The sequence below is a fragment of the Diceros bicornis genome, chromosome 23 (assembly GCF_020826845.1).
Source record: "Diceros bicornis minor isolate mBicDic1 chromosome 23, mDicBic1.mat.cur, whole genome shotgun sequence".
Classification (NCBI taxonomy): Eukaryota; Metazoa; Chordata; class Mammalia; order Perissodactyla; family Rhinocerotidae; genus Diceros; species Diceros bicornis.
Window position 1 is genome coordinate 54,858,520 of NC_080762.1, and position 16,265 is coordinate 54,874,784.

Sequence of the window (16,265 nt, forward strand, 5' to 3'; positions counted from 1 at the left end):
TCGAGACACTGTTTTCAGAGCTTCCCTACTAACACCCTGCAAAGATCCTGTCTGGTTACTGACTTCACCACGGCACAGCACAGTGCACAAACGAGTGGTACAGTATAATTTTAATATAACGTGTTTTCTATCATAACGCAAGGTATAAAGCTGAAAGAACTGAACTATGGTGACAAATACGTGTATATTTTACTTGGAAAATGATGGGAAAATGAGCTTCTGTTATCTTTTTTTCCTTATTATAGTTTTCTTTTTATCTATAGTCACAGTGGTCTAACGAAAGATCTCAATAATAATCTTTGTTTGTATGGTTCCTTTTCATTAGGTCAAAGAAATTTTATTTTTATATTAATAAGGAACAATTTACTGAATCCTCTTCATGTCCTTCACTGCTCCAGGTATTCTGGAGAGTATGGGGGGGTGGATTATAAATTTAATCAAGTTACTGACAATAGTTCCCTACAATTAAAGGTTTGCCATAGACCCTCAGGTAACCCAAAAATATTCTGCCCCTCACCCCTGTTCTGGGTCAGAGATAAGTAGTTGCTACAACCTGGCAGAAACACACACAAGAGCTCACCCTAGTGTGTCAGAGAACAGGGTGTAAAACAGCAGTGGCAGGAGAAAAGGCTGGAAAGGGAAGCTGAAACCCCACTCCACGGGGTCTTGAAAGACATTCTTAGACTTCAGACTTCACCCTTATTAAAGGACAGCCTTAATAGAAGCCTCTTAGTTTAGAGAGAAAACTCTGGGAAGACAGCTCTGAAAGGCCAGGAAAAGCCATTTGGGAGCGACTGAAGCTACTACGTCAATTAGGAAGAGGGGCTCCACTAAGCTCTGGCGATAAAGAGGAAAGAGCGTGCAGTAATCTGGAGGAGGAACCAACAGGGTTTGCCAACCGACAACATTTGAAGGGACAAGAAAGGAGAGACAAACACAATCTTGAAATTTTTCACATGTGTACTAGTGACGTCATGCAGGGAAAAGAGAAAAGTTCTGGCTTAAGTCTGAGATCGGGGGATGGCATGGGCAATGGAGAAGAGAGAGAGGAAAGAATGAAGAAAGTGAGTTCTGTTTCGTTTAGGACATGATGAAATTAACTCTCCTAGAACACATTCAGATAAAGAAGATAAGTATTATACATTCAAAAGAATTTCAAAAGTCCACAAATACTAATTTATCACATACTACATGTGAGGTGTTGAGAAACCAGACACAGGCCCTGTTGCTCAGCACTCAGCACTGAGACAGACTTTAGAACACTCCACAAACCAGCTCATTTCCAAAATAACTACAGATCATGGTGTGAAAGAAAACACCTACATTTGATGACTGAGAGTGAGCACCACTGAACTTTCTTCCATCGACTGCAGACAAGCCAGTGATTGACTCTTTTAACCAACTCTGCTAAATGGTCAGGGTCAGACTTCATAATCTGATCAAATTCTGCAAACTAGGAAATAAAATAATTTAATATCAGTATCAAAAGATAAATGCGTAGAAACACACAGACAGATACAAAATAACTAGAACTCAAATCCGAAATCGAACTTTTTGGAAACGGTCATAAGCCAATTACACAAACATGTCCCAGCAGGGAATACATTTTGCTGCCTTTCTCTTTCTTCCTTCAGGATCTCTTTTGGAGGGTTATGGGTGTGGGTTACTCATTGCTAGTTAGCAGATTCAATAATAAAAGTAGAAAATAAATCTTAACTGACAATTACAGATGGTTAGCCAAAAAAGGTTTTATTGAAAAAAGAATGAAAAAAGGTCTAATACATCTCTAAATTGGCTCAATCACATTCTCAGATGGCTGTGTGTGTCTCCTGACAAGTGAAGGGCAGCAATATACTATCAGGTACCACCAAAACTATCTGTCTCTCCCAATCCCCATCCCTATTTTGGTCAGAGATCAAAAATTGCTACTAAGAGGCAGGTAACAAATAAAAGAGCTATTAGGTTATTAATGAATAAAATGCATTATTTTCACAAACTACCACCAAATTACATAATGATTTCTCTCCTTTACAAATATCCCACTACAACATATTGAGGATGTCACACACCTACCAACATAACGGCCTCTTATAATAAAAATTAAATTAAAGGTAACAATGAGATTAAAGATAATCTGTCTTGTGCTTTCAACATATCCTTCTGATTAATTTTTCTGGAGGCAAAGAAGACCAAGTGCTTTCTCTATCAGGCTATTAATTCTAGAATAATTACTATAGTTGTGAAATAAATGTCGAGTTTATGATAGACATGTATGATTACAGCTAAGCCAATTATGAATATTTATATATTCATTTTCTCTTAGTTTTTTTTCTTTTATAGATACGGGTCCTCTGCAGTAAAAATATTCACAGGGAAGTGCATACATCAGTAACGCATTACATAGATTTCATCTCATGCCACAAAATGTGAAATCAGATCCATTTATTATGATTAACTTAGAATTCAAGGCACTAGAGATATTTATTAATGATTTTGCTAAATCAAACAAGTACGGTTGGTATTATATAACAACAATTGTGTTTAAAATTATGAAGATGCAATTAATTATTCAATCAATATTAAAGAAGTTAGGAATGGTGAAAATATTACAAACAGATTGTAACTAGCATACAGGTATTTCTGTATTGTATATATTTAGTTATGAAATATTCTATAACTCAGTCTTGTACAAGAACCTAGTAAAAGAACCTGTAAATACTAACCTAGGGGTTAGCCTAAGAAAATTATGTTACATACAAAAGTATTTATACATTTATTCATTCTAGGGTTTAACAGAAGTCAGCACGAACCCCAGTCCAATTTCCTATACCTTACACATCTATCATACTCTAATTGAACTTGTTCTCACCACGAAGACTCAAAAGCACTATGAAATTTTTAATTATTTAAGACTGAATTAATGTGTTTTAGAAAAGCTTTCAACTTTTTTAAAACAGAAGTATTTTTCTATTTAACCCTTATTTAAGCAAAAATATCCAATTAAACAATGGTCTGATTCCAATACTTCCAAAGTTGAAAAAAAATGTAAAAACTGTATAGAGCATTACACATGGCAAACTTCTCACAAGTGGGGAAACTGTGTGTGCACATGCACACACACACACATACATGCATGCTGTCAGTGATCATATAATTGAAGAATAATACAAACCACTAAACACTTAAAAATATTCACTGACCCCAATTATTCATAACCATCATGTTCAAGTTTAAAATAAAAATGTATTTACCTTGCCAGGTCTAAAAAATACTTTTGTTAACCCAAACTTGTAGTCAATTTCATTTAAGCCCAAGGCTTTAAAAAGAGCCTGAAAAATAAAAGTTAAAAAGTTAAATGCCAACTAGTAATTAATAAGAAAGACAGTTTATTGCTGAGAAATTTCTACTTAGGTGGTATTTGTACCTTACAAAATAGCCTTGGATCTAATCTTGCAAGTTTGTCTGGCATATACTTCTTATACATGTTATAGAGTTCATGAAAGGAAGCTCGTGACGGAAAACCACCCTGCATCAGGTCCAAGACAGACACCATGCCTGGATGCACAAAAACACACGTTACTGCAGTCACTGCAGAGCCCAAAAGGAACTCGCAAATGATCAAACAACTTTACAAGTTCATGTACAGAAATCATCAGCAATGAAATATTACACAGGAAATATCATATTTATATTCAATATATCCCAACTTACCGCCACCACCCCCCAAAACTACTGTGGCCAAACTTCATCTAAACCTAGTTTGACTAACCATTTTCTAGAGACAAACTACTGGTCTCTAGAAAGTTCAAATCTAGTTTGTGTCTTTTTTTCTGCTTGAAACCTCTGTGTGACAATCACAGTATATAAGGCAAAGGCCTGCAGGAGGCCACTTTCCAAGTCCCGAAGTTAATTTTAGAGTAAGATTCCTGACAGAGTCCCCAGAAAGTAGTCAAACACATTCCCAAGTTCTCACCAGTGATTAACAAAGCAATTGGAAAATAAAGGAGAGCTCACTATTTCACTATGAAGATCCCCTTTCATCTACCTCTCAAAGAAATTAGTCTACTGGGGTAGAGTCTATAGGATGAACATCCAACTTCAGTATAACTCATTATTACAAAGTGGTTAACTTGAACCTTGAGTCAATGTGAGATTTTCACATCAGGAAAAGTGTAAAATAGTCAGGGAAAGGCTCAGTAACTATAAAAATGCCAGAACTTTTGTTTACAAAAGACCTGGATTGCAGTCTCTGGCACTATTCAGATCAACAGAGAAAATAAGATTATTCAATAAAAAGTGTCAGGACAAATGGTTAGCCACTTAGAAAACAAAAATAACATTGGGTCCTTACATCACTCCTTATACCAAAATAAATTCCTGCCAGTCAAAAATTTAAATTAGCAATATGAAACTCTAAAATATAAAAAACTGAGTGGATTTTTATTTTAAAATAATCTCATAGGAAAGATAGCCTTTCTGGGCAGTCAGATTGAATTTTAACCTATCTAACTGGCTAAGGTGTAAAACACCAATAGTCCTCAAGCTTGATGACAGTACAGGAAAACACACATATCTACTCTTAGTGGGAGAGTAAACCAGTGCGGCAAGTTTGGATGGCAACTTAGAAATATTTATCCCTTTGACTCAGTACTTTCTACTTCTATGAATCCATCCCACAACCTGTCACACATGTGGGCAAAGATATGCATAGAGAACATCCATATGTCCACTGAGTTATTGTTTAGAATAGGAAAAAACCCGACGTAACTTAAATATCAATTAATTACGTTACAACCATATGACAGAATATGATGTTTTAATTTAAAAGAACAGTACAGAGCTTTATCTAACCAGTACAAAAAGTATATCCAAGACATAGAGTTAAGCGGTCACCCTTGAAAAGTGAGTGAGACTTTTTATTTATATTATTCTGTACTATTTCATTTTTGTTACAGTGAACATATATAACTATTATAATTTTTAATACTAATTAATGAAACACATATAGGTAATTGTTTCTATGGAAAGAATCTCCAGAACTATATTTAGTTCTAGGCTCTGCTTGGAGAAGTTAAAAGTAAGGTCTGGTTGGTACTAGCACAATTTTTGCCCATTTATATCAAATAAAGTACCCTTGGAAATATATGCATTGGCCCCTTCTGAGGCCCTTGCTTGCCCTGTAGCTGAACACAACATTTGAACTGGCTCCCAGAAGTTCATTAATAATTTCATAAAGCTTTACAAATTACCAAGTCTATGGCTGCTTTCTCAGCTCTTGAAGCTCATTTACTCTCAAGATCTTTTGATGGCTAAAAAATAAAAATCACCAAACCCAGCACTCTTCCTTCTAGAAATTCCCATGACCTGGCTCTGCCTCTGGGAGTTTGGTGAGGGGCTTCGTGGTGCAGTCCTGGCTGGTTATAGTCAGAATCCCTCTTTGCTACCAGACAGGCAGCCAGCCCCAAGGTCAAAGAGGAAGAAGACCTGCCTTCTCTCACCTTCTACTACTTTACCCTGGTGTTGGCTGATCAGAAGATAGTAATTTTAGTAAAAGATGTCCTAAATTAATTAATTCTCCTTAAACTGGAAAAAAATAATGGAAATGGACAGGCAAAGTAGAATTCAAATCTTAATTGTCTTTATTTTAGAAAGCTTCATAAATATTTTTTCCCTCCAAAGCCCCAGTAGATAGTTGTATGTCATAGCTGCACATCCTTCTAGTTGCTGTACGTGGGACGCGGCCTCAGCATGGCTGGAGAAGCGGTGCGTCGGTGCGCGCCCAGGATCGAACCCGGGCCACCAGCAGTGGAGCGTGCGCACTTAACCCCTAAGCCACGGGGCCGGCCCTTCATAAATATTTTTATTTCTACCAGTTATTGGTATTTTCTGCTTTTTCTTATTACCTAGCCACAAGACTAGAACCAATTCTATACCACTTTACTATCATTAGTACTTAAAAAAAATCAAACTATTATGAATCAGTTTCATCTATTAAACTGCCAATATATCTTAATATGTTGAAATATACTGCTTACTTAAAGAGGAATCCTGGCTAAAGCATCAGTAAGCCCATACTCTGCTAATCTAATAGTATATACAGCTTAATCAACACATGCCTGACTTTCCAGGACACTAAATGCTCACTTAGGAAATAAATGGTTTGTTGTACTAGGCTAAACAAATCCTAAAGAGAAATTTAAATGAAAAAAAAAGACAAAGTAACATAAAGTAAAAACAATCTGAAGAAAATATTATAAAAATACATCTACACTGTATGTAGGAATACAGCAGACATGAATTATCTAACTTTCCAATATTAAAATTAGTCACAAATAAATCTTCCAATTTGCTAGACTGTGCACGTCATTCAACAAATATTTACTGAGTCTAGTATACGCCTTGCACTGCTAGGGTGCAGGGATATATGTGCAGACCCAGTGTCTGCCCTCAAGAGGTTTACAGATTAGAGGAAGGAAAAATTAAATAATTATACAAATATATATAAAATATATGACTGTGAAATGGAAGATGCTCAGCACCCTTTACTCAAGCCCCCTTCCTGGTTAGGGATATCAAATAAAGGCTTTCATAAGGAAATGACAACCAAGCTGAGATGTGAAAGATGAAGACAAAAGGTAAGGCAAGCGCTTCTCAAACAGAGGAAGCAGCATGTGCACAGGCCCTGGGATAGGAGAGAATATGGAGCGTTTAAAGAACTAAACAAAGGCCAGTGTGGCTGGGGCACAGATAGAAGGGGGAGTGGGAAGAGACAGGGCCAGGGACACGTGGGGCCGGCCTACGAGGGGCCTCATAAGCTACTAGGATTTTGCTGTTTACCCTAATAATAATCAGAAGCCATTACCGCATTTTAAGCAGTAAAAGGCCATGATCAGATCTGAGTGGTAAAGCAATAATTCTGGGTGTATGTGAAGAACAGATTGAGCAGATGCAAGGAGAATACTTAGGAAGCTACAGCAAAAAGCCAGGTGAAAGATGGCGACAGCTTCAATTAGGGAGTACTAAAACTCACTGTTTGCTAAGAGAGTAAATCTTAAATATTCTTACCACAAAAAAGAAATGGTAACTATGTGACCTGATGGGAGTGTTAGCTAATGCTACGGTGGTAATCATTCTGCAATATATATAAGTGTATCAAACCAACACATTGTACACCTTGCACTTACACAACGTTATATGTCAATTATATCTCAATAAATCTGGGGTAAGACACACTGTTTAGGAGGTCACATCAAAGGGACTTGGGGAGACTTAGATATAGAACATATAGCTATGCTGTCCAATATGGCAGCCACTAGCCACATGCTCTGTAGTTGCACTTGCCACATGTGATTATTTAAATTTAAATTTTAAAAAATTTAAATAAAATTTAAAATTCAGTACCTAAGACATACTAGCCACATTTCAGGTACTCAAAAGCCACAAGAATCCAGTGGCTACCATATTGGACTACACAGATACAGAATATTTCCATCACCATGGAAAGTTATATTGGACAGCACTGATAAAGAATGAGAAGGAAAATAGGCCTAACCTAAAACCTGAAAAATTCTAACAAATAATATCCAGGGAGAAGAAGATGACCCCGTAGAGGAGTCAGGAATGGCCAGAGAATTCAAAGGAAAAGCAGGGACATATGCTGTTTCAGGAGCCAAGGAAAAGACATGTTGAAGGGACTGGTCAGAGTCAAATGCGCTGTGAAGTCCACTAAGATAAGCACTGCAAAAGGAATGCTGATTTAGGATCCAGGAAATCCCTGGTGACCTTATCAAGAATTATTTTGTTGGACTGATCAAGATGGAAGCTGAAGTCTCTTGGGTTAAAGAGCAAGTGGAGGGCAGGAAACTGAAAAAGCAAGAATAGACTGTTCCTGGACAGAAAAGGAAAAACTGGAGAACAAAAAGTGAGGCAAGAGGGGGAGGTAAGCTGGAAGGGAATGTGGGTCAGGTGGGTCGGAGGGAATTAAGACAAGGTTTTAGCATGTTTAAATAGTAATGGGAGAGAGCCATTTCAACGGGAATGGTTCAATATACATAATCAATACTGAAGATTCATGAGAAGGCAGGAACAGATGGATTCCAAAGAACTAGAGTCTCCACTAGTAAGAGAGGCGCCTCCCACTTTCTTCATGGCAGGGAAGCTTGGGCCAGTAGGCAGAAGTGTTTGGCAGCAGACAGGTGAAGCTTTTGGTTTTTCAGTAAAGAGGTGAGGCTGTCTGCTGGCAGAGGCTGGGAGATCTGAGGAGAGCAGGGTGAGTCTGACTGGTCTCCGTGGAGAAACAGCACACGCTGACAGGGGAAACCTGGCAGGGCTGGTCAGAGAGCCCTTAAAGGTTAGTGATTCTAAATTTATAAGGGGCCAATCTGTCTCACCTACCTTATCTGTGCAGATGAGGAGAAAGGACAGAATTAGATTCATCAACAGCTAAAGTTTTGTGAGAGGGGTCAAGGGTAGATCCAGATTTAGAGGCGGGGGTCTGAAGCTTATATAATTGGGGGAGGGCTCCTTAAGAAAAAAAGTACAAAATTACAAAAGAAGACAAAATCAGGAGCAGAGCTTTGGAAGCTGCTTGTTTAAATGAGGGACCCTGAAGCTTCAGCGACCTTAGCTTTATAATAAATCCACCTCTGAGAGGAGCAAAGTAAGAAGTCAGAGAGGCAGGAGAATTTAAGGTAAAGTGTCACACGCCTCAGCTAGATCAAGAGGGGAGAGGACTGAAGCCCTGGGAGAAGGAGGGGTAGTATGGGCAGGAGTGGAGGAAAGGGAAAACAGTGGGCCTGGTGCCGAAGACTTCTGTGACTGAGCAAGGCTGGAAGGTGGCAGGCTGAGAGGCAGGAAGTGACAGTTTAACCAAACGCATGAGAGGTCCACAGAAGCCGAGGGCATTGTGTTGTTTTCATTTTTCACAAGTGGTGGAGTGGGAAGCAAGGACACCAGAACCTACCTCATGACCCAGTTATGTGGGGAATGAGAAATGAACTGCTGGACTGAGCAGGCCATAGGAAAGCACCCCACTTAAGGGAGACCTGGGTTTGCAGCTGGGGTTTTTATAAATTTTATTTTGATGATGTACTATACCCCAATATTGCTCAAATAACTTGCCAGCCACACTTTTCTTATAATTAAAGAAAATGTAAGATAAAAATCTTATTGCACTTAAAAATAATCAAGATAGGGGCCAGCCAGGTGGCACAAGTGGCTAAGTGCGCGCGCTCCGCTGCGGCAGCCCGGGGTTCGCCAGTTCAGATCCCGGGCGCGCACTGACACACCGCTTGTCAAGCCATGCTGTGGCAGCGTGCCATATAAAGTGGAGGAAGATGGGCACAGATGTTAGCCCAAGGCCAGTCTTCCTCAGCAAAAAGAGGATTGGCAGACGTTAGCTCAGGGCTGATATTCCTCACAAAAAAAGAAAAAAAAACAATCAAGATAGGGGCCGGCCCTGTGGCCTAATGGTTAAGTTCGGTGCACTCCGCTTCAGGAGCCCGGGTTCGATTTCCAGGCGCAGATCTACACCACTTGTCAGCGGCCGTGCTGTGGCGGCAACCCACATACAAAATAGAGAAAGACTGGCACAGATGTTAGCTCAGGGCGCATCTTTCTCGAGCAAAAAATTAATAAATAAATAAATATAATCTCTCTTAAAAAAATAATAATCAAGATAATTGTGAATTATTTGAAAACACTGTACATATTAAATTGTAGATGAGCTAAGACTCCTGACACACACTGATACAGATTATAAAAATATGGAAATACCTGAACATTGAAGTTGAGACAAAATTTGAGCACCTTCAAAGTTGTGGCTTGTCATCTTTAAATTAGGTTTGATACAACGAATAAAGCTTGCTCCCTAGGGGAATAAAGGTACTTTTAAAGACAATACATAGAGCATTCTTATTTCTACAAAAACCAGCAACTTTCAGAAAATATTGCCATTAACATGTGAACCTCTTGTAAAATATAAACACTAAGGAACTTTAAAACTTTCTTAGCATACTTTTATAATTTAAAGCTGGGAATGAATTTCTGCATTATATACTAATAGTATTAGAAAAACACTACATTTTAGATTTGAGTGCCCAAAATAGTGTTATTATAAAAAGAAAAGTCTTTAAATGTAAAATATTTTAATATATTTAAACAACACATTTTGCAGGCTAACATACATATGATTTTATTCTACATTTAAGTGTATTTATATGCTATGTTTTTGTGATAAGAAAATTGCCCTATGACAAGAGGACTAAATAAAACTATACCTCTTAAAATTTAGGCCAAAGTGTAAAAAAAAAAATCAACCTTTTTCATCATACTACTTTCAAGATATACAGTAAGTCCCTAAGCTGCACCACTGCACATTTTAAAGTTTTGTTTGTTAAACAATGTTTTAAAAAGCTTAAAGGCATTCATTTGGAATCAGTTCTCAGATTATGTTGAATGAGGCAGGAAGAACACTGATACGTATACAATGAAATTGCTGGGTACTGACGCTGATGTACTAGGAGCTAATATACATCCAAATAATTGTTTCCTTCACAGCAGTCACCTTGCAAAACTGAATACTCAGTTCAGCAATGATGCTCATGCAAACACTTCTAGAACACTTTTTAGAAATGCCTTCTTTTTTTAAATCACAAAAGTAATCTCATCATTTTACAGTAAAGATACATTTGGATGATAAAAATAAAATACGTTCCTCATCAGACTTGGTTTTAAAAGATGTTTGGTCCTTAAGAGAAAAATATTTGTAAACAATGAGGATATTTAAAAGAATTTCTTAATGGTTCCAAAAGTAAGTCTAACGATAAATTAAGCAATAATAGCACGAACAGATTAAATATTTGGCTTTTCAAAATGACTACTTGAAAAAGAAGAGTACTCAGTTAAGTTCTGTGGTTTTTTTAAAGAATAAGTCTCATCCTGGAATCATGCCCTATTTATACAACCCTCATATCAAATTTCTTTCTATGGTAAATTTTTCATTAAATAACAGAGTGAATCACTAAAATGTCCAGTTAAGGAAAAGTCTCTTAGGAAATACTGCTTCTATAACAAGGCATAAAAATATTATGTCCATTTTTCCCATATCAACATTGTTGACAGTAGTAACATGTTGGAGAATGTTACTACTAGAGTAATAAAATGAAAATAAATTACACACATTATCTTTAATCCTAAAAAAATACATTTTCCTTCTCCATAATAACTAATTACTTTCACTTTCCTGAAACCACAGGATAATCTTAATTTAATAACATTCAGAGAATGCTATACATTTATAAAATAATTGGACTTCACAGAAAATTTGACCTTTCTTCAGAATAAACCTAACCAAAACAACAACCATTTTAAAAACTAATTTTTTTCAATGAAGGAATTTGGTTTCAAATGAATTTCGAATTATTCCAGGTTTACCCTGCTTATTTGAATGATTACTAGTAATAGTTTAAGAGGACCATTTAAAAACTCGGGTGTTTTTTTTTTAAAGTATACTCACAGTACTTCGAAGTTTATCCAGAAGCAAATTTAACTGTGTCTGTAGAAGAAAGGAAATCACTTTATTATTTCAAAAAGCAAAAGTACACAATGTCATAAGTTACTATTAGCTCTCCAACATTAGAATAAAATAACATTCAATAACATCCACACATAACACATTACAATTTAACAACTTCTAGTCCACAAACTCTTTTAACAGACAATAACATGCAAAACGTATGGCTAATATAATGCCAAGGACAATAACTTATTTTACTTATATAGAACTTACATAATTAAAAGACTGAAAATTAGCGATACTAAAAAACATACATGCACACTTGCAGGTGGGGTGAATGAGGGAAAAAAGGTACAGGCAATGAAGGAAGTAAATGAAAATGCAGGGGATGCATCAATGAGAGATCAACGGAGCAGTATTTGAGTATGTGGCAAGCTGGGTGTAGTTTGTGTCACACTCCATTAAGAATGAAGACATGTTTAAAATATACACTAGTGGTATATATTAGGATTGTTTTATATAACACTTATCATAAACGAAATTGTCCTGCCTAGCTGTAGAAACCTCCTTTACTATTTTAAAACATTTCAATTATTTTTAAAAGCTTGGAAAATTTTCTCAAAAAGAATTTGACAATGAACATTACAAGTTACTATGCTTTTCCTGTTTTTAATAATATTAAGTTACTATCATTTACTCTGGTTCAGTATATTAAAATCATGCATTTGTTTTAGTTCTCTGCAAAGTAAATTATGTAAAATGCTTATACCAATTTTATACTACGATAGTTATTGTACTACTTACAAAAGATAAATTAGGATGTTAATTCTTAAATTAACATATTAGATTAATCATAGCTACATTTAATAATACTAGTAATTGGTATACTTCACTGAATGCTTTCTATGAGTCAGGCACTGCTCAAAACTTTTCAAGGGCATTATCATGTTTAATCCACACAACAATTCTAACTAAAGATACATTATTAGCCTCATTTTTACAGTTGAAAGCATTGAGGCCCAAAGAGAAACATTACTTGCCCAAGATCATGGAGCCAGTAATGGCAAAGCCAAGATTCCAATACAGGCCTAACACCAAACTTCACTCTTTCACCCGTGATACTGCAGCATACTTCAGACATCATAGGCTTAAGTGACAAAGATGAAGCGAATTTGTCATTGGATTAAAAAAATACAGTCATACCCACTTATCTAGCTGACAGAGTTCTGACAACCTTAATCAATCTGGACCACCACACAAATGAAAAGTAAGTAGAAGAGCTACTAATTTGGAAAGAAAACTGTCAAAAAGTCCATGCTTCTTAATCCACAGACTAAGCACAGCATTCTCCAAAAAAGTGGAGATAAAGTAAGTCAGAAAAGTAGAAGCAGCAAAAATGAACTAACAGCATCCGAGAGACCCGGGAAGAATGTCAGTTATCAACGAGCAGCAGTCAAGGACCATAAGGCCCATGGGCAAACAGCCTTGGCGACTCACTGTATGTGTACTTTATGTTTATTTCAAAGCATACAAATATTCAGGTAGATAATGACAGAAAAGATTCTCATCAAAAAGGATTACTTTTTCTAAAACACTAACAGTGAATGGGTTATGTTTCAATAACCTGAAAAATGTCACTCTTCAGTAGAAAACCCCTGGTTCTCAGTGATGCTGGATAGTTGAAGTATCATTGTAAATGCTAGCCTGCTTTGTTTTATTGCTTCACATGACCTGAATTGAATTTAACGAACTATTCTACTATATTTAAAATTAAGAATTACTGTTAATATTTCATTTCAAAGTATCTCATAAAAAACATATTTGCAATTTTATTAATAATGTCACTCAGTTATAGCTTTCAGTAGTTTAATGTGCAAAACACATCTTATTGCATATAAGCAATTTTAAGACATTTCAAGTCTCAATATAAAAGAATACTTTGATTCAAAGAATTTTAAGAATTTTTTTTTTAACAAGATTGGCCCTGAGCTAACATCTGTTGCCAACCTGCCTCCTTTTTTCCCTTTTCCTCCCCAAAGCCCCAGTATATAGTTGTATGTCACAGTTGTACATCCTTCTAGTTGCTCTATGTGGCACGTTGCCTCAGCATGGCTTGATGAACGATGCATAGGTCCCAGGATCTGAACCAGCAAACCCCGGGCCGCCAAAGCAGAGCGTGAAAACTTAACCACTATGCCACCTGGCCCGCCCCAAAGAATGCTTTTGTTTTTATTTATATTGTCTAACATTTCAAGTACGTTCTTGCCAGCAATACTACTCTAATATTGCAGCAGGAAAATTAATGACTGATATCCATTTCATAGAGGCTATCGTACTATTTTAAACCAATCTGTTATCATATGTCTATCCAGGAATTTAAGACTATCCAAATAAGAGAAAAAATATGCTCAAGAGAATTAGGAACTCAATTAATGAATATAACTTATAACAAAGTTAAAGCCTTTCTATTCAGTTACCTGAAAATGTAGTATAAGCTTTCTCCTATATTTATGTTTAAGCTTTAAAAAAATCTAGCTTGGGGCCGACCCCGTGGCGTAGCGGTTAAGTGCGCGCACTCCACTGCTGGCGGCCCGGGTTCGGATCCCAGGCGTGCACCGACACACCACTTGTTGGGCCATGCTGTGGCAGCGTCCCACATAAAGTGGAGGAAGATGGGCACGGATGTTAGCTCAGGGCCAGTCTTCCTCAGCAAAAAGAAAAGGATTGGCAGGTGTTAGCTCAGGGCTGATCTTCCTCACACACAAAAATAAATAAATAAATAAATAAATATAAAATTAAATTTAATTTAATTTAAAAACCTAGCTTTATAAACATGATTTTATCAAGTTAGTTATTTAGAGCCCATTTCAATCCACAAGGGATTTCAAAAGGCTTATATTATTAGTATCATAGTATTATGATACTTAAATATTGTTTCTAATTACATCATTTTTTAATATTTAAAGTATATATAATGAAAAGTATAAGTAGAGTTTTCTTGTAAGTACAACAACAACGTTTTGTGGAAATGTGTAAGAGAGAAATTAATTCTATTTATTATAACTTTGTATTCCTTAAACTTGTGACATAAGTTTTTAAATTATCTTTCTCTATGCTAAACACTCAACAATAAGAATCAATTAGTAGTGTTCCATTTCTAAGACACATCAAGTGACAATTCCTTGTCAGACCTCAAAGAATAAATTTATGATCCAAAATTAATAAAATAAATGAAATGTTCTTCAATGTTAAATAAGCAATTTGAAGGATCTGCCACACAGAGCACTTATCTTTTGCAGAAGTAATTAAAAGCTTTAACCAAATTTTAGTGTAATATGCACATCCATAATGCACCGTGAGAGAAAACACGTTGAAAATGAATTACAAACTGAATCATTAACTTGAGACAGGCTCTTTTTAACATGGCAGCCAAGCTATAAATAGGAGTCCACGAAGGTGATCATTTACCTGAAGCCCCTGGCTGTGCCTGCTTTTCCTCTCTCAACTCAACTAGTCCTCTCTAGCCATCCCGAGCTGGACTACTCCAGCTAAAACAAAACTGCTGAATGAGGAAGGAAACAGAAAACATGTGGGAAAGAGAAGGTCTGAAGGTCAACCAGACAGTAAGCCAGAAGCAAGAACATTAGGAGAAGCAATCAGATATGTTAAGCATCAGGAAATAACACAGTCATAAAATTACAAGAACTTCTGTATGTTTAATTCTATGTCTATTTTATGTTATTTCTGCATACAACTATCAACAATGCAGGGTCTGCTCTTGAACCTCACTCATGGGCTCATGGGATTTCTGACAGTGATCTGCATTATCCACTGTAGAGTATAAAGCAATATATTTTATTTTAAAATGCAGTAAAAAAAAATTCAAGTAATATATTTAACACAAATACCTTAAACTTGTTCCCCACACTGATGAAGCTAAGTTTTCCTGCTTTTTGTTTAGTATCTTTGTTGTTATTTGTGGATGATTCAAATAATTCCCGCACAAACTTATCCCTGGATTCACATATTAAGGATTCAAGAGACATATGTAAAGCATCATTATTTTTCTCCACAAACTGGGTCTGAAAAATAAAGCAAACAGGAATGATTCGGTCCATCTCATGATAATATCCCTTAACACTGCTGTCCAACACAGGCACCACCAGCCAAGGTGGACGGTCAGTACCATACAGTGAAGTGCGGCTAGTGCACTGAGGCACTGAATTTTAAATTTTATTTAATATACATTTAAATAGTCAGACATGGCTATAGGTTACCATATTGTACAGCACAGCTTTAATCAACTGGTTTTCTCCTGGTAAAAGTTATACTCACTGTTTCATAGCACACTGCCCCTGCAAAATGCCTAATAATGAAGCCTTCATCATCTCTGATGTTCCTATGAACAGCCAGCTTAGATTTTCTAGGAATCTGAAAAATAATACAAACATCAGTTATTAAAGTATCAGAAAAATATTACATAATTTCCTTTAGAAAACATTTGGGATGTAAATTACTTAAAATTATAAAGGAAATTTTCACATTTTTCAAAATCATGGTGCTCTTTAAACATCTAGTGAGCCTTAAAGCGCCAGTGAAATCAAGCAAATATTTGGTTATAATCTCTTAGGAAAGAAAAAAGGAGTAAGACAAAAAAAATAATACTATTTAGAAGCACATGCAAAACATAGTGGGCATGTTATAGTTAACTGCCCTACCTGAAGTACTGGTTCTCGACCTTGGCTGCTCT

The 16,265-nt window shown here is 36.3% G+C and overlaps 1 protein-coding gene across 4 annotated transcripts in view; it reads right to left on the minus strand.

The window, feature by feature from the left end:
- The window catches only part of MYO6 (myosin VI), a 150,998-nt gene that overhangs the window by 27,484 nt on the left and 107,249 nt on the right, over positions 1–16,265 (minus strand). For all 4 annotated transcript variants that reach the window (XM_058566750.1, XM_058566753.1, XM_058566752.1 and 1 more), the window contains exons 17-23: positions 15,851–15,946; positions 15,424–15,597; positions 11,516–11,554; positions 9,775–9,868; positions 3,425–3,555; positions 3,252–3,329; positions 1,324–1,453 (exon numbers count right to left, since the gene is read on the minus strand). In XM_058566750.1, the coding sequence (XP_058422733.1) occupies positions 1,324–1,453; positions 3,252–3,329; positions 3,425–3,555; positions 9,775–9,868; positions 11,516–11,554; positions 15,424–15,597; positions 15,851–15,946 (742 nt within the window). The remainder of the gene's footprint in view (positions 1–1,323; positions 1,454–3,251; positions 3,330–3,424; positions 3,556–9,774; positions 9,869–11,515; positions 11,555–15,423; positions 15,598–15,850; positions 15,947–16,265) is intronic.